This window comes from Aedes aegypti, chromosome 3, assembly GCF_002204515.2.
Source record: "Aedes aegypti strain LVP_AGWG chromosome 3, AaegL5.0 Primary Assembly, whole genome shotgun sequence".
Classification (NCBI taxonomy): domain Eukaryota; kingdom Metazoa; phylum Arthropoda; class Insecta; order Diptera; family Culicidae; genus Aedes; species Aedes aegypti.
This window is the reverse complement of record NC_035109.1, coordinates 388,195,526-388,217,374: the sequence shown is the minus strand read 5'-3', so window position 1 is coordinate 388,217,374 and position 21,849 is coordinate 388,195,526. Positions and strand designations below refer to the sequence as shown.

At 39.6% G+C, this 21,849-nt stretch overlaps 1 protein-coding gene across 6 annotated transcripts in view; it reads right to left on the bottom strand.

The window, feature by feature from the left end:
* Positions 1-923: 923 nt before the first annotated feature.
* LOC5563695 (fibulin-1) overlaps positions 924-21,849 on the bottom strand; it is an 87,058-nt gene continuing 66,132 nt past the window's right edge. For 5 of the 6 annotated variants that reach the window (XM_021853840.1, XM_021853843.1, XM_021853844.1 and 2 more), the window contains 8 exons: positions 11,698-11,826; positions 11,217-11,357; positions 10,803-11,129; positions 10,491-10,628; positions 3,550-4,062; positions 2,643-2,772; positions 2,189-2,425; positions 924-1,210 (listed from right to left, as the gene is read on the bottom strand). In XM_021853840.1, coding sequence (XP_021709532.1) covers positions 1,048-1,210; positions 2,189-2,425; positions 2,643-2,772; positions 3,550-4,062; positions 10,491-10,628; positions 10,803-11,129; positions 11,217-11,357; positions 11,698-11,826 — 1,778 coding nt within the window. In that variant the 3' untranslated portion in view covers positions 924-1,047. The remainder of the gene's footprint in view (positions 1,211-2,188; positions 2,426-2,642; positions 2,773-3,549; positions 4,063-10,490; positions 10,629-10,802; positions 11,130-11,216; positions 11,358-11,697; positions 11,827-21,849) is intronic. The other variant, XM_021853842.1, reaches the window with a different exon arrangement.

Genomic DNA, 21,849 nt, shown 5'->3' with positions numbered 1-21,849 from the left:
TTTCAGTTCAAATCCTGTGAGTTCTATGGACTTTTAGCTTCCGTCAAAAAGCTCGAAAAACGGCTCTCTCTAAGACCTTTCAACACTTTTAGCATGGTTTTACAAATATTTGAAATCGAAAATGTGTGAAACTTACTGCTAAAGAATGTATTATATCATGCAAGAGTACTGAAATTATTCCGCTTAATTGCATAGAACCATGCCTTCAAAATTTGTACGGATAATTTGCGGACACCCTGTAATAGGCAAATATTGCAGGTTTCATTTGTTAAAAGAAGTACTGTTTTTCAAAGCTCGTAATTATGTATTGTAGGGTAGGTGTACCAGTTACGGACATAATGGTTCCCTATTTTGCCATACGTGATAATTTGATTATCTTAAACTTTTAATCATTCATGTGTTTAAGTAGTTTGATATCAAATATATCTTGTTGTTAAAACATTCAAAAATATTCAAAATGTGAAAGTTTTCAAGATAACACATATGGCCAAATAGGGAATCACTATAGCCATAACTGGTACACTTTCCCTATTTTGTTTTCTCAAATTGTTTTATTGAATATGCTTTAAGCTAGGCAATTTTTAAAAGGCAACAGAAATTTTGTTGATTATATCATTTGCGTAACTCATCTGAGGCTTAAATCTTCAGTCAGATGATTCATAATCACGTAAAAAATAAGTTTATTTTTCGCACAAACAAACCTAAATTTTTGCAAGAAATAGTATTTTTACATAAAAACATTTTCTTGGGAAGCTCTTTCAATGTCTTATGCAAACGTTTTTTTACAATTAACGAGAAGGTTAATAATGATTAATTTAATCCCATTGGTTTCATTTCACCGTTTCACGGTAGAAGCCATTTCGTTTTGTTATGCGATTCAATCTCAATTTAAGGACAGTTCTTTTCAATAAAAGAAATTCTGCTGCAGCTGAGATTACCGAAGATTGGCGTTTATTTGTACGATGAAGTGCAAAAGCTAAATCGGATGAATTTCACTGAACAAATTATAACAGAATACTCGACGAGCTCCCTCACCTTGATGATGCATTAAAATTCATGCGCTGATATCAACAGAAACAGCTTGGCGATGTTCGATCCGAACGGTTGCCCATTGTTGAACACTGTCATGCTCAGCTCCAGCTCGATATCTTGCGGTCCCTCTATGCTTTTGACCAGATTCAACAGCACTTCGTTGGACAGTTTGTTCAAGCTGTCAAAGGTAAAGGGAAAGAGAAAAAAATGGCAATAAGAATTAAGTGCTTCGCCCACGGGGTGTCTCAACGTTTTTTTTTTATCGAAAAATATGACCATAAATTTGAACCCACCATTCGAGAAACATTCTTCTTTCTGGTGCTACGCCCCTACTGGGATAGAGCCTGCTTCTTAGCTCAGGATCAGGATTTCAGAAACAAATGTCAAACCTAAAAAAGTAGTTTTCTCCTTGCCTGCGTTTCAATTTGTCAATTTTTAAAGAGAAAACTGCTTTTTCTGTTTTGACATTTGCTCCATTTTTCTTGGGCATTAACTGAGAACTTTCTTTGTCAATTGACCATTTTTGCTTATGTATATCCTGTGGTAAGCACGAAGATACTCTATGCCCTGAGAAGTCGAGCCAACCGGAAGGATCCTCGGCCGGTGGGATTCGAACCTACATCCCTCAGCTTTAGCTTGCTGAATAGCTTAGTCATTACTTAAAAGCTCACTACCCCGAGTGCCATTAATCCGAATATCATAACTCGGGGTTCCATAACACCGAGTTACATTAGACCGAGGAAATGTGATTCAATTCGTTTGCTTTCAGAGTAACAACATTCAGTGTTATGGAATTCGGGGTAATGGTATATTCGGGGTCATTGCATTCAGGGTAATGTGGTCGCACTCTAGAAATTCTACCCCATTACCTCGAATTCTGTTACCCTTAATTCCATATTCCCGAAAGATCAATAACCCCGAATTCCATTTTCGCGATGCTATGCCATTCGAAGTAATTGTACATTCAGGGTAACAGCATTCGGGGTCATAGAATTCGGGGATATATGTTACATTTGGGTAGAATCGTTTCAAGTGTACCATCCTTAGAGTAGAATTTATGGCCATTTTTTCGTTAATAACTGTTTTAAATACACCTTGCGCCACTTTCGATCCCGAGGCGCTGTATTCTGGCGATATGATAGGTAATAGTACATACCTGAAAAAGCGTTCATCTGCCGGCTGAACGTTGCCCGGTGCATCGACGTGGATCAGCTTCATATCAAAGTCGATGGACTCGTACCAGGTGGGTCCCCGTAAATTGAACAACGCCCGTCCCGATGGAGGCACCGGCATGTTCGACGTCAAGGTTATGAAGTTGTACGAGTACGAGGATGGCTTCCTCAGACATTCGATGTCGTCCGGTTGGCAGAATCGGGTCGTTCGACGGCAGCGACTGATTAGGAGGACAATTTCGACGAAATCAGCATTATTAAATTAATTTCGCAACCCTCGGCAAAAAGCATGCATTGAAAGTGAAATATTTGGCCAGTTATGAGACAGAGATTTTTCCTTCGTTTAATTTCAATATCAAAAATTTCACCATTCTAGAAATCCTCCATCTATGGCACTTGTACATTACATAGCCAAAATATAAAAAACCCATAACTTACTTGGTCCTATCCGGATCGATTTCATATTCGTAAGGACAATCGATACGAGTGCATCGGAAGCTTCCTCGAATATTGGTACAAATTTCATTCCGAGCATTGCAAACGTCTCTCGTTTCGCACTCATCGATATCTGTAACGAACAGCAGAATAGTCCCTATTATTGCGAAACAAGAATAATTTCCACATTAAACATCAAAAGTTCTATTTTCCATGGATTTAATTGATAACGATGAATGCTTAGAATGTTCCCAAGCTGAACCAATTTCTCACAGCATATTACCTGTTTTTCATCACGCCAATTTGTCATGAAGCGGTCTACTTTCCTGCACTGAAATGTGCAATTCGGTAATAGTCATTACGCAGCTGAAATCAGTTGCGTAATCAATATTACGCAACGCCTTTTCATTACGTAACCGTTTTGAGTTGCGTAATGAATCATTACACAAAAATCTTCAGAAATCGTAAAATAGTAATGAATGCATCTCGATATGATTTCTCCTCAAGTGATCTTCCACGAAATTGCAACAAAATGTTGTACGCAACTCGTTGCAGAACTTGATTTTTACAGCACTCGTCGTAATTATCCAAGTAGCTTGGATAAATTTGTATTACTCGAACAGTGCAATTTTTTGTTTAGTTTTGTTTAACTTGACAGGCATACTGTGTGACTTATTAAAATGAAAGCTAACAAATTAATTCTCAGTATGTGTAGGATTCAAATTTGTTTATGGTGGGCCATATGAACAATTTACGATTTTTTGGGAAAGTTACACAAAATACAGAATTAATAATGGTTCTATCACATTGCAGCTTTTGTATTTCAAACATATATAATACCGCAATAATAGGAACGCATACTCGTCCACAATACGGTGAATACCCTACTACTTCCTAGTCCGTTACATACCGATACAACTCCGCCCGTCGTGTCCCAAACGGTACCCCTGCGGACAACTGCATCCATAGGAGCCGGGGCTGTTTTCGCATATGCCCACGCATAAATTGTTCGATTTGTACTCGACACACTCGTCCACGTCCTCACAGGTGCGGTTGTTGGCCATTAGTTTGTAACCCGGTTCACATCCACATCGATACGACCCGTAATAATTGATACACCGCTGATGGCACAGACCAGGAATCTCACTGCACTCGTCCTGATCCGTACAGACCATGTCCTCGGGGTGGTTCTTCTTGAAACCGGCCTTACAGTCACACCTGTACGAGCCCAGCGTATTGATGCACTCGGAATTGTGAGGACAAACCATGCCTTTGTGCATCTCGCACTCGTTGATGTCCTCGCACCGTTGGTGCTTCCCGATTATGAACCCGGCCGGACAGTGACAAACGTAACTGCCGCGTTTGTTTTTACATATCTGGTCTGGGCCGCATTTTGCCTTGCCGGTGCTGCACTCGTCTACGTCTGGTGGGATGTTGTGGAAAAGAAATTAAAATGATGATTAGAGCTAGTTTGTATTTTCTAGAAAGGGTTTCGCTTAGCATGCTCATGGGAAAATGTATATTAGCAAGGATAACATCATTTGCTGCACTACAGAGGAATTGACTATACCGAACCAGTTAACTAGTCTGAACTAGCTATAGGACCTAAGATTGTATACTAAAAACTAGGAGTGCTACATTTTTCAATGATGACACAAAGCTACAAACAGGAACTCTTTTCACTCAAACTGTAGCAGATTGTAGAGAGAAAATCCAAAGCAATCTAATTTTTGTTTCTAACACGATATGTTCCACTTTAGACAGAGACTAGTTTTCAGCTAGTTTCCATACCTAACTGAGAGCTTTCTTTGACAATAGAACAGCAGTCAAAACTGAATTGGCAACAGTGGCTCTTTTTAAGTGTTTGTAAGTTCGAAAATTTGAAGCAAAGAAAGCTCTACGGAATGTTACCTACCTATGATATAAAATGTTGCCACCTGGCGTCGCTGGTGAGTATGAATCTTTTGCTCTGCGGATATTTCTAGAGCCCGACTACTTAGAAAGATGGCGTCATATGAAACCATATTTACTCGACAAATGATAAGCATCGGAACTTGGAAGCCTTTCTGGTAATTTTTAATGTAGCTAACTTTTTATGATTGAAAAAGACCGATTTTTATACATTAATGAATGTTTGACCTTTACTGGCATATACCAGATTTGCTAGTATGTCTGAAACAAAATTTGGGAACTTGTAATCAGAAGACACAGTGTGTTTGTTTGACCAATTGAGACATGAATTTGGGAAAAAACACGTTCTAGTAAGACTCGAACTTATGACGTTAGGCCGAATGTCGTTAGGCCGAATGTCATTAGGCCGAAAGGGTCGTTAGGCCGAAATGGTCATTAGGCCGAAAATGGCATATAGTCCTAATGGGTCGTTGGGCAGAATGGGTTGTTGGGCCGAATAGGCCATTGGGTCGGAAAGGTGAATGAATTGATAGTACAATTAGGCTTCAAGTCAAGCCAAGTGAATTATCATTGAGTATTTCACTGAGATTGGTTTCACTATGTCTGAGCGGTTTAGAACATTGCTAAAAAAAACGATGCGTGTGCGCTAACCAAGCTACCACATCAACGATGATAATAGTGAATAATTTAGTACATAAAAGCAACTGCTGTTTGTGGCTATGGATACAGATTAGGAGGAAGAGAAAATGAACTTCTCATAGCTGTGGAGATAAGTGATTAAAAAATTTTCGCTTTGTTTTGTTTACGGATAATTTCGCAAGGCAGCTTTCCGTTGAAAATTGTAGTTAGGGAGAATTCAGAACCTTTTGAAGGTTCTTGTCCTCTCAGAATTCTCAACAGAATCATCACGGAATACTGGTTAGAATTCTCTTAGAAATGGAATCAGAAATCTTCCCAGGATTCTCATTAGAATCCTTTCCAAGTTCTTTCCTTCCAGGATTTTATCCGCATCAATGCATAATTCTCATCAGAATCGTTTCAGGAATCTAATCAGAAACGTTCCAGAATTCTCATCTCACCTTTCAAAATCTTTCTTCAAAATACCTCTTCCAGTATACCTTCCTTCAAGATTCTCCAGGATTCTCCACTGAATGCTTACAGGATTCAAAACAGATTCCATTCAAAATTTCGAACAGAATCCTTCCAAGATACTAATCAGAATTCTCTTCAAAATCGTTCAAATATTCGCAGAAGAATCCGCAACAGAATCCTTCGAGGATTCTTATCGACATCTTTCCTGGATTCTAACCCAAATCCTTCCAAAGGTTGTTTACCGAAATCCTTCCAGTGTTTTGTTTAAAATTCTTCCTGGATTTCAATCAGAATTATTTCTGGATTTTCAACAGAATCTTTCTTGCATTTTTATCAAAAATCTTTCCACGATCCTCATCCATACTTCCTAAGATTGTCATCAGAAAGATTGCAAAGATCTTATCTGAAATCAAGATTTTCATCGCAATTCTTCCGGGGTTTTCAAAGAGATTCCTTAAAGGTTTTGATTAGAAAATTTTCAGGATTTTCTTCAGAATACTACCAGGATTTTCACCAGAATCCTTCCAAAATTGCACCAAGCACTATTTTCAATCAGAATCCTTCAGGGAGTTTATCGGAAGCCTTCAAAGGATATCATCAGAATCATTTCAGCGAATTCATCAGAAACCTTATTGGAATAGAAGGCTTCCATTCAGGATTCTCATTAGCTTTTTCAGGATAATCGTAGAGCTCATTAGTACTATACCACCCAAGTAACAAATTCACAGCAATTTGGCATTCGAGTGAATTTATTAATGTTTTAAGACAGTTACGTGAATGCTATGATAGCTAGAGGCGACATTTAACGTTGCTAGAAGATGATATTTTGTAAGTCAGCTCTTGGTTGTTTTCAAAACCTTTTAGAGACAAACTATAAAGTTAAAATTTTGTGGCTACAAAAACAGCTTTATTGCAGAATAGAATTCCTCATTTAAACTGGTAGTGGTGGCTTAGTGACACTTATTTGTGACGGCTATGATAAAAGCTTGATATAATACACCTTGTTGCCATAACAGCTGCTTTTAAACTGATTGACTTGCACTTTAATCTTGATAACTTACCTTATTTATACCTCTCAAATCGATATTTGGGCTCTTCAGATGCATTACGAATGTATTGCAATGCATTGCGAACACTTATTCCCGACGAAATAACGACGAACTAATGCCCGCTTTCATTTTTTTGCGTATATTCTTCATAATAGCGTACGCAAACTGCAAACTTTGTTGAATGCTGCTTGGTTGCCATAAAAAGCGAAAAAAAGCTGAATCATCTTCAATCAGCATTTGTTGAAGCAATTTTACATCTGCAAATGCCGAATCATAACAGTGTGCCCTTATTTGTGTATTTATGATGACAAAACAGCATTTGTTGATGACACTCTATCAATTATGGTTCCGCCATATTAATTTCACTCAGGTTGCCACAATTTCACTTTTTCAAATAATATTATCTCCATGAATTCACTTATCAGATGCTATGGTGTGATGATTAAACTAATTGAATATAATTTAAAGCACAATTACTGCCCAATCAAACCAAGAAACGTTCAATTCTTCACCTAGCGGTTTATTTTACACTCTTAAAAAAATGAAATTTACATGCGACTTAATCCAATCTGCACTGATTTAATTTGTGACGCAAATGCATTTACAACACAATTTAATGTTTCTTATGATTTAAAGTTCAAAACCGTAAAGCAAAATAAGATTTCTAATCTAATCTAATCTAATCTAATCTAATCTAAGCGATTGCACAGCCAATATTGAAGAGCATCCTGGAAATACTGGAATTTATCCTAGTATTTTCTTGTCAGCATTAATATTTGCAGCAAATCGGTGATATGACACAAATATTAAAGCAAAATAAGATTTCCAATAAAACTAGATTGAAAATCACGTTCACTAATTTAACTTTCCAAGCACATGTAATGTTTGCGTCAATTTTCTAATCGCACATGTTGCATGCCGTAGAATATAATTATAAGACTGGAATTTCAGTTTTAAAAACCCTATATTTACATGATCTTTGACTTTGTGCCGGCAGCATACCAGTCATTGAGTTTGTTTTCAACAAACATGGCCGGTGTAATACGTCGCGACTTTTCTCTGGAGTGTTTATGTGCGAATAAATTGAAAATTTATTATTCAGAACTCGATATTTGCAAATATCATTTTGCAGTGAAACTGTTAATAGTTATCTTCAATCGGAAAAGTGTGGTTGTGCGGTAGTTAGTGCATTATTAAGAGTGACGTTCCGCAGGTGTGAAAATTTGGCTCGCAACGGCTGATTGCGACCTATAATTTGTAAGAAGAGATTTACACCGGTTCCAGTAGTGTTCCGTTAAATTATTAAAGCAGTGTAATCTGATGAAAGCATCATTACTTGTTATACGTTGAAAATTTTTCGTCTCATAATAAAGTGCGTGTTTGCTGAAAAAGAAGCAATTAAACCTGCATTCTTATTCTCACTCCCGCGAGAATAGAGGAATCTACGAAAACGTATGCAGCAGACAACGCGTTGCAACGATTGCTCTTCCAAGTTTTTACCAGTCCTATGTGTATTAATAGTTTATAGTAGCAAAAGGTAAGAGTTTTGAAGTTTTTTCAAAATATTTCCGTTTTAGCGCATGAGAATTGGTCATCGTATTCTTGAGGAGACGACAACAAGATAAGCACACAACAAGATAATTACACGTCGTGATGTAAAAGTCAGTTGTTATGGCTTTTACGTCCCGGCGTGTAATTTTTTTTTTGGTTTTTTGTTGTCATGTAATTTTAAGAATAGATGTAAATTTATGTCAAATGGTTCACTTCTTTTATGTGCATCAAAGAAGACGTAAATTTACCTGAATATTTGTAAGAGTGTATCAAATACTAAATAACTAGAAATATGCCACTTTCAGAGGGGGCACAGGCAAATTTACTTCTTTCTCATCACATTTTATAGTAAATCTCACTCGGCACTAAAGATTTGGGCACTATATTCAAATAATCACTTCAAATAATTAGCACTAAGAAATAAACTATCACAGCCATGTTTTCAATCCTATTTTCTTTTGTTTATGTTGGAAAAATAAACCGGCAAGCTCAACGTTATGATAAAATCATTTTCAAGATGAAGCGACATTCATCTAGAACAGGTGAAAAGTGCTAGTTATGTAGGAAACTTCACCGCAAAGAACCTGGATTACATTGAAATACACGAATATTCCAGCCTCTCACTGGGGGTACAGATTGTACTAGCAATCACTAGCAAATTTTAGAAAAATCTCTCAGATTCCAGTTATCAACCAGCAATTCCTTCGAAGATTAGTCAAGGAGTTCTGGAATCTCTGGAAAATTTGATCAGAAATTTCACTAACGACACTTCCAGGCGTCGTTCTGAGCAAATATTCCCTAAGAATCATTTTTCAAATATTGATTCTTAAATTTCCCTGAGGGCTTTGTAATAAAATCCCCAAGAAATCTTAACAGAAACTTTAGGAATTTACAACAGTTGCTACGTGAAATAATCTGGCAATTTCACAATGCTTGATCTTCTGAGCTATTTCTCCAAGTATTATGAATTAATTCTCAACTGAGACGGAAATAAAGTTTCACCTAAACTTGTTGCAATAAATTCTAAAGGAATTAATCCAGAGATTTAAGCGGTTGTGAGCATTGTTTATGGCTACTCCATTAATTGAATCAGGATTTTTCTAGATTTACAGCAGAAATGATGACATCCATTCTCCATATTTAATTCACGTATTACTGTGAAAAATTAGCTAAGACAGCATAAATCATATATTATCTTATTAGAAGATTTCTTGGGCACATCTTCGGAAGAGTTTATGAAAGAATTTCTGGACTGAATCTAAAAAAAAAATGAAGAGTAACACATCGATCATTAGAGCTCCTTGAAAGCATTCTATAGAGAAACTCCAGAGAAACTGAAAGGATTGAGAATTGCAGGGACATGACTGTTCAAAACTCTAATACAGTAAACTCTCCCTTACTCGAAATTGGAGGAACCATTGATTTAGGGTGGCTTCAAGATACTGAACACATTTTTAAAATTTTTAGTTTTTCTATGAAGTTTTTTTTTTCTTTTTTTAATGTAGTCGAATCCTCTGAGCAGAATCTGTTCATCTTTGACAGATACGCGTATTTCGACTATCACTTGCAGTCTTCTTCAGTGTCAGTTACACGTATCCACTGGAAGTTTTTTTATTAGACAAAATACATTCTAAACAATAGTTTTGATGTAAAAATTATGTGAATATTCATCACATTGTCGTACGTAACACTTTTTAGGCATACTCTAAGAAAAAAATCGTTTTTTTACCCAAAAATTAGTTGGCAACCTTCATTTAACTATCTGTTTAATCGTACATTCATTAAATTTAGGTAGGTGAAATATCGAAACAAAGAATATCAAGTAAGGGAGAGTAGATTGTATTATTAATGAGATGAATTCAATAAAAAAAAACAGAACAAAATATTTTTTTGGAAATTAGATTTCTTTTGCAAAAGAAACCTGATTTCACTACAACAAAAATTGACTAAATGCATTCAACAAATATGATCGGTGTTAAGACAGACTGAATGATATTTTGGAATTCTACGTTAAGAACTTCATCAATTCTGATTTTTCGATACCATTTTGATACAGATGTATCATCAAATATATATGTTCCATTAGTACAGCAAATAAGGGAAATATGTTGATATTCCGAATGCTTGAAGTACGTTTTCCTGAAACCATTGAAAACACTTGATCCAGTCTGTTTGATCACCGACCATATATCTTAATGAATTTCATGACAATTCCTCTAAGTAATCCCTCGTCGTACACTGAACTCACCTAAACACTCCGTTGCGTCACTGTTCGCCACAAAACCACTCGGGCACACCAGAAGATCGTAACATCGGTAGGATCCGTTGCTGTTGACACATCTTTGGTTCGATCGACAAGTGTTCCCGTTCAAGCATTCATCGACATCTAATGATTTTAGTGGAATCAACAAAATAAATTAAAAAGTTAAATATGAGAGATGCATTTTCATATTAAGGATTGATAGCTATACGTTATTCCGGGAGGCATATCAGATAAAGAAGATTAGTTTGTTAATAGTTGTAAGTAGTATATAGTTAGAAGGTAAAACAAAATACTCACCGACACAAGCCCCAAGGGCATTCCTCTCAAAGCCAATGCCGCATGACCCCTGGTACCGGTTATACTCGACCTGTTGATTATTTGGTTGGTACACCGGTCGGTACTGTGGGTCATTCCTGGTTGTATGCGTGTAATAGACAGGACGAGCGGTTGTAGTCGTAGTAGTAGTGGATGTACTGGTACTAGTGCTAGTAGAAGTACCAGTAACTCTACTTACGGCCTGAGGAGCATACCTTGACCTCTGCCGACAGCGGAAGGAACCTTTCGTGTTGAAACATTCGTACGGTGGCACGCAATTGTGCCTACCGAGGGCACATTCATCATCATCTGGTTGACCGGTTGAAGAGGAATCGATTAATTTAAACGGTTTTTTTTGTTCACTGCTATTCCGTCCAACAAAAACCAATCACTCACCGTCACAGTTTCCGGTTTCGGCATTCAGGGTGTAGCCCGTTCCGCAACTCTGCAACCGGATGCACGTGTAGGACCCAATCGTGTTATCGCACCGCTGGCTCTCCAGGCACTCGTGGGCATTTATTTGACACTCGTTGATATCTGCAATATTCTCGTTCGGAAGTCAAGCATAAATTGATTCACATGAATTGATTTTCTAATTAGCTTGAATTATAATTAAAAAATGCATAAAAGAACTTCTGAGTGTACTCTGTTTTGTAAGGATTTATCCAATATTGACAGACAAACAGACGCAATACATGTGCGCACAATGCTAAAATCGGTGTGTTGGCTAAACGGTCAGCAGATGGCGGTAGATGCGAGCACTGGGACGATGGATTTATTCATGTGGAAACCGTTCAAAAGGCGCTCGATAGACAACCATGTAAACGTGACGTCTGTTTGTCTGTAGAATACTCTTATCTTCCTGGTTGCTACTCACCCACACACGCGTTAGTGACCTGATCGAGTGTGAAGCCAATTTTGCAGTCGCACCGAAAACCGCCGATTTCGTTCGTACACACCTGGTTGCTATCGCAGGCATACTTATCGACGGCACATTCATCAATATCTGCGAAAACCGGGTGCACACAGATGAACAGAACATAAGGCAATCAATTAGAACGGAATTCGGACCGGAAATCACTTTAAAGGTTGATGAACTATTGATTGGATAAATTTTCATTATTCTGGGATCATACGCTATCACCCGCGGAGCGATTTCGTATATACGGATTCTCCAGGGCATTTTTTTAAATTATCGGACAGGTTTGGGCCGGAGGTTCTCCGATTTGTATAAAATTTTCACCAGAGGTAGAGCTCGTGGATATATGACCAAAAGTGAAATTCAAAAAAATTATAGTGGCCTATTTTCTCGGAAAACTCTAGATGAATTTTCACGATTTCCCTATATACCTCAAACTTTAAAAATTTATATCTCCTAAACTACGCATTGTAGAACAAAAATCTTTTAGTGAAATCGAAAGGAAATTTTCTCAGCAATCCACTAAAAATTTAAAAAGAAAAACATTACCCAGAAAATTTTTCACCATGGAGAAAATTGTCGGAAAAATAGCGAAAAAACTATCGTCTATATCATGAAAAATTTTCAAAAAAATATTTTTTGTTTCATTAATCCATATTCTAACTTTCGTCCATAAACGCCAAAGTGGTATCTTTTACCGTTTAGGCGCCAGAACTGAAAAACCGATGACCACCCGCACGCTTCCCATAGGAAAATGTATTCTATTGTGGGCATCATAACCGTGCGCTGAAGGCGGCAGTAATTTACACGCATTGTAAGTGTAATGCAATAAATCATCCTTCCATTTACAGTCAGAAGAAGCTTTTCGTCAATTGGAGCACTCTCCATTGGTCTGTTGGGTGTTTTATGAATCCTTTATCAACAATGTTATTTGGTATTAAAGCTAATAACCTCTATGGGAACCGCACGGGAAGTTCTTGCAAAAATCAATCATTATGTTAACGTTTGAAGAATCAAATCTCAAGATCCACTTTCTTTGAAAACTTATCAATATTTTTTAAGTATGTTGTTTCGGCCAGGACGTTTTTCCTACGTTCTGTCTTTTACGATTCAACGGACGACAAATCAAACGAACGACTTTCACTTTAACTGATTTACTACCACTAGAGGCAGCATACCTACAAGAGAAACTACATTCTTACAAGTTAAATGGGTGCGTTTTATATAGGCGCACAATACAGACAGACAAAACATACAATAATTATTCATTACGCGCGTTCGCTTCTCAATACAGTTTGGCACGCTGTTGTGCTGGCGCCAACTGTAGAGGATGCACGCTGACTGGCAGTGTATTATTCCACAGCAGCCATCAATGGAACAATAGATATCGTCCCTGAGTGTTATACAGTTGATTGGTATTATTTACATGCAAATACTATACTGTATTCTTCTAAGCTACAATTAAAATTTATATCAGATATGTTTGCTTTGTATAGGAAACAAAACAGAAAATTTATGCTTGCGCTTTTAGTTCATTATCTAATCATTTGATAAATTGACCAAAATTGAAAAAAGCAAGTGAATTACAATTAGCACTTTATGAATGCATAAACATCCTTTTTGCTTGGCAACTACTTGATACTGAGGGTCAGTACCTATTACCAATATTATTTAATATAAGCATTTCTTTCAATTAAAGACCATTAGTCTCAATGGTAAAGGTACGAACAAAGGACAAACAACAAACAAAGGAGAGTGCTCCGATTTACGAAAAGCTTCTTCTGACTGGAAAGGGAAGGATGGGTTACTGCGTTACACTTACAATGTGTGTAAATTACTGCCGTCGTTAGCGCACGGTTATGAGGCCCACATTAGAACACATTTTCCTATGGGAAGCGCGCGGGTGGTCATCGGTTTTTCAGTTCTGGCGCCTAAACGGTAATAGATACCACTTTGGCGTCTATGGACGAAAGTTAGAGTATGGAGAGCTTCAAAAGTTGATTAAACAAAAGTGACTTTCTAAAACCGACCTTGTTTTAATTATTGAGCTTTTTTAGAGCAATAATTTATTTTTTTGAATTTCTTTTTACGTGCTGTGTGAAGTAAACATATTTTCCGATAGAATAAGCTTTTCATCCTATTTTGTTTGATATACATTTTGTTCAGGCCAGTGTTTTGGAAAGCCCAAACAAGACGCTTCATTTTCGGGACGCCGGGTGTTTGGTTTTCTGTTTCGCGTGTTGTGCTGGGCAGTGTTTTGGAAAGTCCAAACAAGACGCTTCGTTTTCGGGATGCCGGGATCTTGGTTTTTGTTTCGCGGGTTTTGCTGGGCAGTGTTTTGGAAAGCCCAAACAAGACGCTTCGTTTTTGGGACGCTGGGATCTTGATTTTTGTTTCGCGGGTTTTGCTGGGCAGTGTTTTGGAAAGCCCAAACAAGACGCTTCGTTTTCGGGACGCCGGGAGTTTGGTTTTCGTTTCGCGGGTTTGGCTGGGCAGTGTTTTGGAAAGCCCAAGCAAGACGCTTCGTTTTCGGGACGCCGGGATCTTAGTTTTCGTTTCGCGGGTTTTGCTGGGCAGTGTTTTGGCAAGCCCAAACAAGACGCTTCATTTTCGGGACGCCGGGAGTTTGGTTTTCTGTTTCGCGTGTTGTGCTGGGCAGTGTTTTGAAAAGCCCAAACAAGACGCTTCGTTTTCGGGACGCCGGGAGTTTGGTTTTCGTTTCGCGGGTTTGGCTGGGCAGTGTTTTGGAAAGCCCAAGCAAGACGCTTCGTTTTCGGGACGCCGGGATCTTAGTTTTCGTTTCGCGGGTTTTGCTGGGCAGTGTTTTGGCAAGCCCAAACAAGACGCTTCATTTTCGGGACGCCGGGAGTTTGGTTTTCTGTTTCGCGTGTTGTGCTGGGCAGTGTTTTGGAAAGCCCAAACAAGACGCTTCGTTTTCGGGATGCCGGGATCTTGGTTTTTGTTTCGCGGGTTTTGCTGGGCAGTGTTTTGGAAAGCCCAAACAAGACGCTTCGTTTTCGGAACGCCGGGAGTTTGGTTTTCTGTTTCGCGTGTTGTTGGGCAGTGTTTTTCAAAGCCCAAACAAGACGCTTCGTTTTCGAGACGTCAGGATCTTGGTTTTTGTTTCGCGGGTTTTGCTGGCCAGTGTTTTGGAAAGCTCAAGCAAGACGCTTCGTTTTCGGGACGCCGGGAGTTTGGTTTTCGTTTCGCGGGTTTTGCTGGGCAGTGTTTTGGAAAGCCCAAGCAAGACGCTTCGTTTTCGGAACGCCGGGAGTTTGGTTTTCTGTTTCGCGTGTTGTTGGGCAGTGTTTTTCAAAGCCCAAACAAGACGCTTCGTTTTCGAGACGTCGGGATCTTGGTTTTTGTTTCGCGGGTTTTGCTGGCCAGTGTTTTGGAAAGCTCAAGCAAGACGCTTCGTTTTCGGGACGCCGGGAGTTTGGTTTTCGTTTCGCGGGTTTTGCTGGCCAGTGTTTTGGAAAGCCCAAGCAAGACGCTTCGTTTTCGGGACGCCGGGAGTTTGGTTTTCGTTTCGCGGGTTTTGCTGGGCAGTGTTTTGGAAAACCCAAACAAGACGCTTCATTTTCGGGACGCCGGGAGTTTGGTTTTCTGTTTCGCGTGTTGTGCTGGGCAGTGTTTTGGAAAGCCCAAACAAGACGCTTCGTTTTCGGGATGCCGGGATCTTGGTTTTTGTTTCGCGGGTGTTGCTGGCCAGTGTTTTGGAAAGCCCAAGCACGACGCTTCGTTTTCGGGACGCCGGGAGTTTGGTTTTTGTTTCGCGGGTTTTGCTGGGCAGTGTTTTGGAGAGCAAGACGCTTCGTTTTCGGGATGCCGGGATCTTGATTTTTGTTTCGCGGGTTTTGCTGGGCAGTGTTTTGGAAAGCCCAAACAAGACGCTTCGTTTTCGGAACGCCGGGAGTTTGGTTTTCTGTTTCGCGTGTTGTTGGGCAGTGTTTTTCAAAGCCCAAACAAGACGCTTCGTTTTCGAGACGTCAGGATCTTGGTTTTTGTTTCGCGGGTTTTGCTGGCCAGTGTTTTGGAAAGCTCAAGCAAGACGCTTCGTTTTCGGGACGCCGGGAGTTTGGTTTTCGTTTCGCGGGTTTTGCTGGCCAGTGTTTTGGAAAGCCCAAGCAAGACGCTTCGTTTTCGGGACGCCGGGAGTTTGGTTTTCGTTTCGCGGGTTTTGCTGGGCAGTGTTTTGGAAAACCCAAGCACGACGCTTCGTTTTCGGGACGCCGGGATCTTAGTTTTCGTTTCGCGGGTTTTGCTGGGCAGTGTTTTGGAAAGCCCAAACAAGACGCTTCATTTTCGGGACGCCGGGAGTTTGGTTTTCTGTTTCGCGTGTTGTGCTGGGCAGTGTTTTGGAAAGCCCAAACAAGACGCTTCGTTTTCGGGATGCCGGGATCTTGGTTTTTGTTTCGCGGGTGTTGCTGGCCAGTGTTTTGGAAAGCCCAAGCACGACGCTTCGTTTTCGGGACGCCGGGAGTTTGGTTTTTGTTTCGCGGGTTTTGCTGGGCAGTGTTTTGGAGAGCAAGACGCTTCGTTTTCGGGATGCCGGGATCTTGATTTTTGTTTCGCGGGTTTTGCTGGGCAGTGTTTTGGAAAGCCCAAACAAGACGCTTCGTTTTCGGAACGCCGGGAGTTTGGTTTTCTGTTTCGCGTGTTGTTGGGCAGTGTTTTTCAAAGCCCAAACAAGACGCTTCGTTTTCGAGACGTCAGGATCTTGGTTTTTGTTTCGCGGGTTTTGCTGGCCAGTGTTTTGGTAAGCTCAAGCAAGACGCTTCGTTTTCGGGACGCCGGGAGTTTGGTTTTCGTTTCGCGGGTTTTGCTGGGCAGTGTTTTGGAAAGCCCAAGCAAGACGCTTCGTTTTCGGAACGCCGGGAGTTTGGTTTTCTGTTTCGCGTGTTGTTGGGCAGTGTTTTTCAAAGCCCAAACAAGACGCTTCGTTTTCGAGACGTCGGGATCTTGGTTTTTGTTTCGCGGGTTTTGCTGGCCAGTGTTTTGGAAAGCTCAAGCAAGACGCTTCGTTTTCGGGACGCCGGGAGTTTGGTTTTCGTTTCGCGGGTTTTGCTGGGCAGTGTTTTGGAAAGCCCAAGCAAGACGCTTCGTTTTCGGAACGCCGGGAGTTTGGTTTTCTGTTTCGCGTGTTGTTGGGCAGTGTTTTTCAAAGCCCAAACAAGACGCTTCGTTTTCGAGACGTCGGGATCTTGGTTTTTGTTTCGCGGGTTTTGCTGGCCAGTGTTTTGGAAAGCCCAAGCAAGACGCTTCGTTTTCGGGACGCCGGGAGTTTGGTTTTCGTTTCGCGGGTTTTGCTGGGCAGTGTTTTGGAAAACCCAAGCAAGACGCTTCGTTTTCGGGACGCCGGGATCTTAGTTTTCGTTTCGCGGGTTTTGCTGGGCAGTGTTTTGGAAAGCCCAAACAAGACGCTTCATTTTCGGGACGCCGGGAGTTTGGTTTTCTGTTTCGCGTGTTGTGCTGGGCAGTGTTTTGGAAAGCCCAAACAAGACGCTTCGTTTTCGGGATGCCGGGATCTTGGTTTTTGTTTCGCGGGTGTTGCTGGCCAGTGTTTTGGAAAGCCCAAGCACGACGCTTCGTTTTCGGGACGCCGGGAGTTTGGTTTTCGTTTCGCGGGTTTTGCTGGGCAGTGTTTTGGAAAGCCCAAGCAAGACGCTTCGTTTTCGGGACGCCGGGATCTTAGTTTTCGTTTCGCGGGTTTTGCTGGGCAGTGTTTTGGAAAGCCCAAACAAGACGCTTCGTTTTCGGAACGCCGGGAGTTTGGTTTTCTGTTTCGCGTGTTGTGCTGGGCAGTGTTTTGGAAAGCCCAAACAAGACGCTTCGTTTTCGAGACGTCGGGATCTTGGTTTTTGTTTCGCGGGTTTTGCTGGCCAGTGTTTTGGAAAGCCCAAGCAAGACGCTTCATTTTCGGGACGCCGGGAGTTTGGTTTTCGTTTCGCGGGTTTTGCTGGGCAGTGTTTTGGAAAGCCCAAGCAAGACGCTTCGTTTTCGGGACGCTGGGAGTTTGGTTTTCGTTTCGCGGGTTTTGCTGGCCAGTGTTTTGGAAAGCCCAAACAAGACGCTTCGTTTTCGGGACGCCGGGAGTTTGGTTTTTTGTTTTGCGTGTTGTGCTGGACAGTGTTTTGGAAAGCCCAAGCAAGACGGTTTGTTTTCGGGCCGCCGAGAAGTTTTGCTGTTCGCGCTGTGTGAGTGCGAAAAGATATTCATGTTCAGTCGAGGATGGATTACCAACTGGTGAGCTCGTTTCATGCTTATGATAACACATTTTTTCATGAAAGCGTTACTTTTTTGTAATATTCAATTAAACTTTGTATGATTCGTCACTACAAGTGTCGGCATTATGCCTGTTTTATACAATTCTAATATACAGTCAACCCTCCATGAGTCGATATTGAAGGGACCATGGAAATATCGAGTCATGGAACAGCAATGCTATGGAAAGGCGTTTGAGGGGGCCATCGTAGTAACCATGAAATTTGATTTTTAGTATGGTTCCATGAGTCGATATCGAGTGAAGGAACATCGACTCATGGAGGTTTAACTGTACATATAAAATTGTTGACATTACTTAAAATATTTTTTGAATTGTTCGACATTATGAATGTCGACGTTTATTTTAAAACTTCTACCAAAGACTTTTATTCTTGAGGCATAAATGTTCAATAATACTTCTATGTAATTTTCAAACAAACTGTGTATGGTTCGTCACTACAAGTGTTGGCATTATTCCTGTTTCATATAATTTAAAATAAACGCATATATTTTTCTCTTTTCGCCATTAATAAAAACTTCTTTTGAATGGTTCGACATTATAGATGTTGACGTTTATTTTAAATCTTCTACCAAAAATTTTTGAGACAAAACTAACAACTAGCTTAAAGTATAAATCGTTTTTTTCCTCCTTATCCATGGATCGCATCACCGACCAAAGGTGACTCCCAGATCTTTTCCTTTTCCACTAATAAACACCCTTCCCGTGGTGATTGTGGAGATGCAGAGGTATTCTCGGTCTCTAGAAGCAACAATCATTACACCCTAACATTCCTTTCCTATCCCAACTGACTGTAAGGACTTGGCCGGCGCCGTTATTGATCAATAATATTAGATCTGCTAAAATTGCACTCCGAGAATAAGCGGAAACTCCCATCCCTTATTCATTTGGATCGCAGTGCAATTATTACCAGTTCCGATCAATCACGGAGTAGCAACCATTGACATGTACAGTCAGTCTATGCTATGCTATGCTATGCTATGGACGAAAGTTAGAGTATGGATTAATGAAACAAAAAATATTTTTTGAAAATTTTTCATGATACAGACGATAGTTTTTTTGCTATTTTTCCGACAATTTTCTGCATGGTGAAAAATTTTCCGGGAAATGTTTTTCTTTTTATATTTTTAATAGATTGCTGAGAAAATTTCCTTTCGATTTCACTAAAAAACTTTTGTTCTACGATGCATAGTTCAGGAGATATGAATTTTTAAAGTTTGAGGTATATAGGAAAATCGTGAAAATTCATCTAGATTTTTCCGGAAAAATAGGCCAATATGATTTTTTTTTTAATTTCACTTTTGATCATATATCCACGAGCTCTACCTCTGGTGAAAATTTCATACAAATCGGAGAACCTCCGGCCCAAATTTTCCGATAATTAAAAAAAATCCCCTCCATTTCCATACCAAACAAAAAACAGTTGCACAATAATTATTAATACAGCTATCCCCCGATGAAAGACGGTAGTTGGTACCGCTAAGAAGCTTATGCAAAACGTTGTTATGCTGAACGTCTTTGTGCGAAATGTCCCATATCGCATTGTTACAAAAACAGTACTTTTCAATGTTATACCCATTTGTGCACTAAACCGAATAGCGTCTTTCGCTTTTTTACTAGCGCTGCCTTCTCTGTACGTTAGTGTACGTTACGGAAGTAGTGCGCAGTATAGATCATTAGATGATTTTTACAGCGCATTACTTCCGACATTAGGTTAACCGTACAGCGCTAGTAGAAAAGCGGAAGACGCTATTAGGTTTAGTGCTAGAAACTATAAATTCCTTTTCGATCCTTGTTTGGACTCGTGCCTTCGATTTTACGTTGGCCCCGTTAGCGAAAGCTACCAGAGGTAATCCTTTGATTTGCGGAGGTCCTTCTCACGCTAAGGACGTCTGTCCTGTGAAAGATGATACTACAAAATTTGTATGCGCAAAATGCGGTGGGGGGCCTTACTTGCCTTATTTTGGGGGGCATCATAAGTCAAACTTATGGGATTGTACGCGTGCCAGTCATGTTTTTCGTTTCCAGAATTCCCCTGGTAGAGTATCGAACAATGCTCATTTTTTAGTTAACGATCGCTTGATTTAAAAATCATACCAATCAGGTAAGTTATGATCATGCTCATTCACAAACTAATTTTATTCCGTCGGGTAAACGTTCGAATATTTTGATTTCGAATGGATTTACCCAAGGAAAATCCTATGCCGATATCGTAGCAGGTAATTTAAATTCCTACCTTTTTCATACTACGAGTAACCGTTTTAATTGTTTCAAATCAAATAAAAATCAACCCTGCCATCACAGCAAACTTCTATTCCGCCTCTTCGTCTACAGAAAATACTAACGGAAAATCATCAGATAATGTACCTGCTTCATGTTACATGTCTCCCTTCGATTTTAAATTTCTAACTGAACAATTGAATCAAATGATTGATACAATGTTCAAAACCACTACTATGACTGAAGCAGTCCAAGTTGGTGTAAAATTTACTAAATTGTTACAGTCGACTCTCCACATCTCGATGTTCTATATCTCGATATCTCTCCCTATGTCGATGATTTCTGAAGTCCCTTCATTCTGCATACAATTTCTCTCTCAATATCTCGATATCCTCCTTATCTCGATGTGTTCCTGTTGATTTTTCGTTCCCAATTTTCTCTCTGTCTGAGATTTGACCAATATCAAAGGTTACTAGACGGAATTTTTGGAGTTCCAAGTGAATAAGGAACGTGCAATGACGTCTGATTGTTTATTATTTTCTTGGTAACGGAGTGTTTTTCAATCTAGTATTCAATAAAAAATTGTTCTCGATCTCTCCCTATCTCGATGGTCCCTTCGATAATTAGATGTGGAGAGGTGATTGTATTGTTTTTCTAATGGATCCAAATAATAATTTAAATATTTTAAATTGGAATGCTCGTTCTTTGAATGGTAAAGAGGACGAGCTATTTAATTTTATAATTGCTAATAACATACATATAGCAATTATTACTGAAACTGAAACCTGGATCCGGACTCAAAAGAGAGCCAAACTTTTTTGTTTATAGTATTTCTGTTGAAAAACATTTATGTTGATACACTACTTTGCCTATTTGCCTTTTCAATGCACTGGTCAGCAAGTTGATGCCAATCATCGCTCATGGAATAATTCGCAAAGTAATCCCAACGGCAGAATTTTATTTGACGAGTGCTCTTCAGGATATTTCTAAATTCAATTTTTCCTCCTCCGGAAACCCTTCTGTAGTGACACTCTCCTTGTTTGTAGCTTACCCTCTAAAAGGCCCTTTTTTGCTTATTCTCTCTGAGGACTCTCTTCTTTTGTACCTTACCCTCTCAGGGGAGTCGAATTTACTAATTTACTCACTCAGGGGACTCACTTTGTGCTAGCTATTTTCTTTTTTAATCTTTTTTTTGTTTTTCACCCTCTCAGGGGACTTTTTTTTTGTACCATACACTCAACATAAACTGGTAATATGATACATGTGTCGATCCACATGGATTTGTGCAATGGGTTTGTACTTGGAAAGTATGAGTCAGAGGGAATCAATAGAAATTTAAAAATGAATGTCATCTTAAGAAATCTTTGGTTTCATACTCATTATGCAAAATGACTCAATGCCAAACGGCTTTATACCAAACGACATTATGCCAAATGACCTACCACCGAATGATAAAATGAACAACATATATTCAACTGCACCAGAATTTAAAGGTACCTTTTCTTAAGTGTACCCTAGGGCGATTCAAAATTAAAAAATGTTTGAAAATCCAATCTCCCATATCTTCCTTACCATCCCAACCATAAAAATAGCGCTCTGTGAATTTT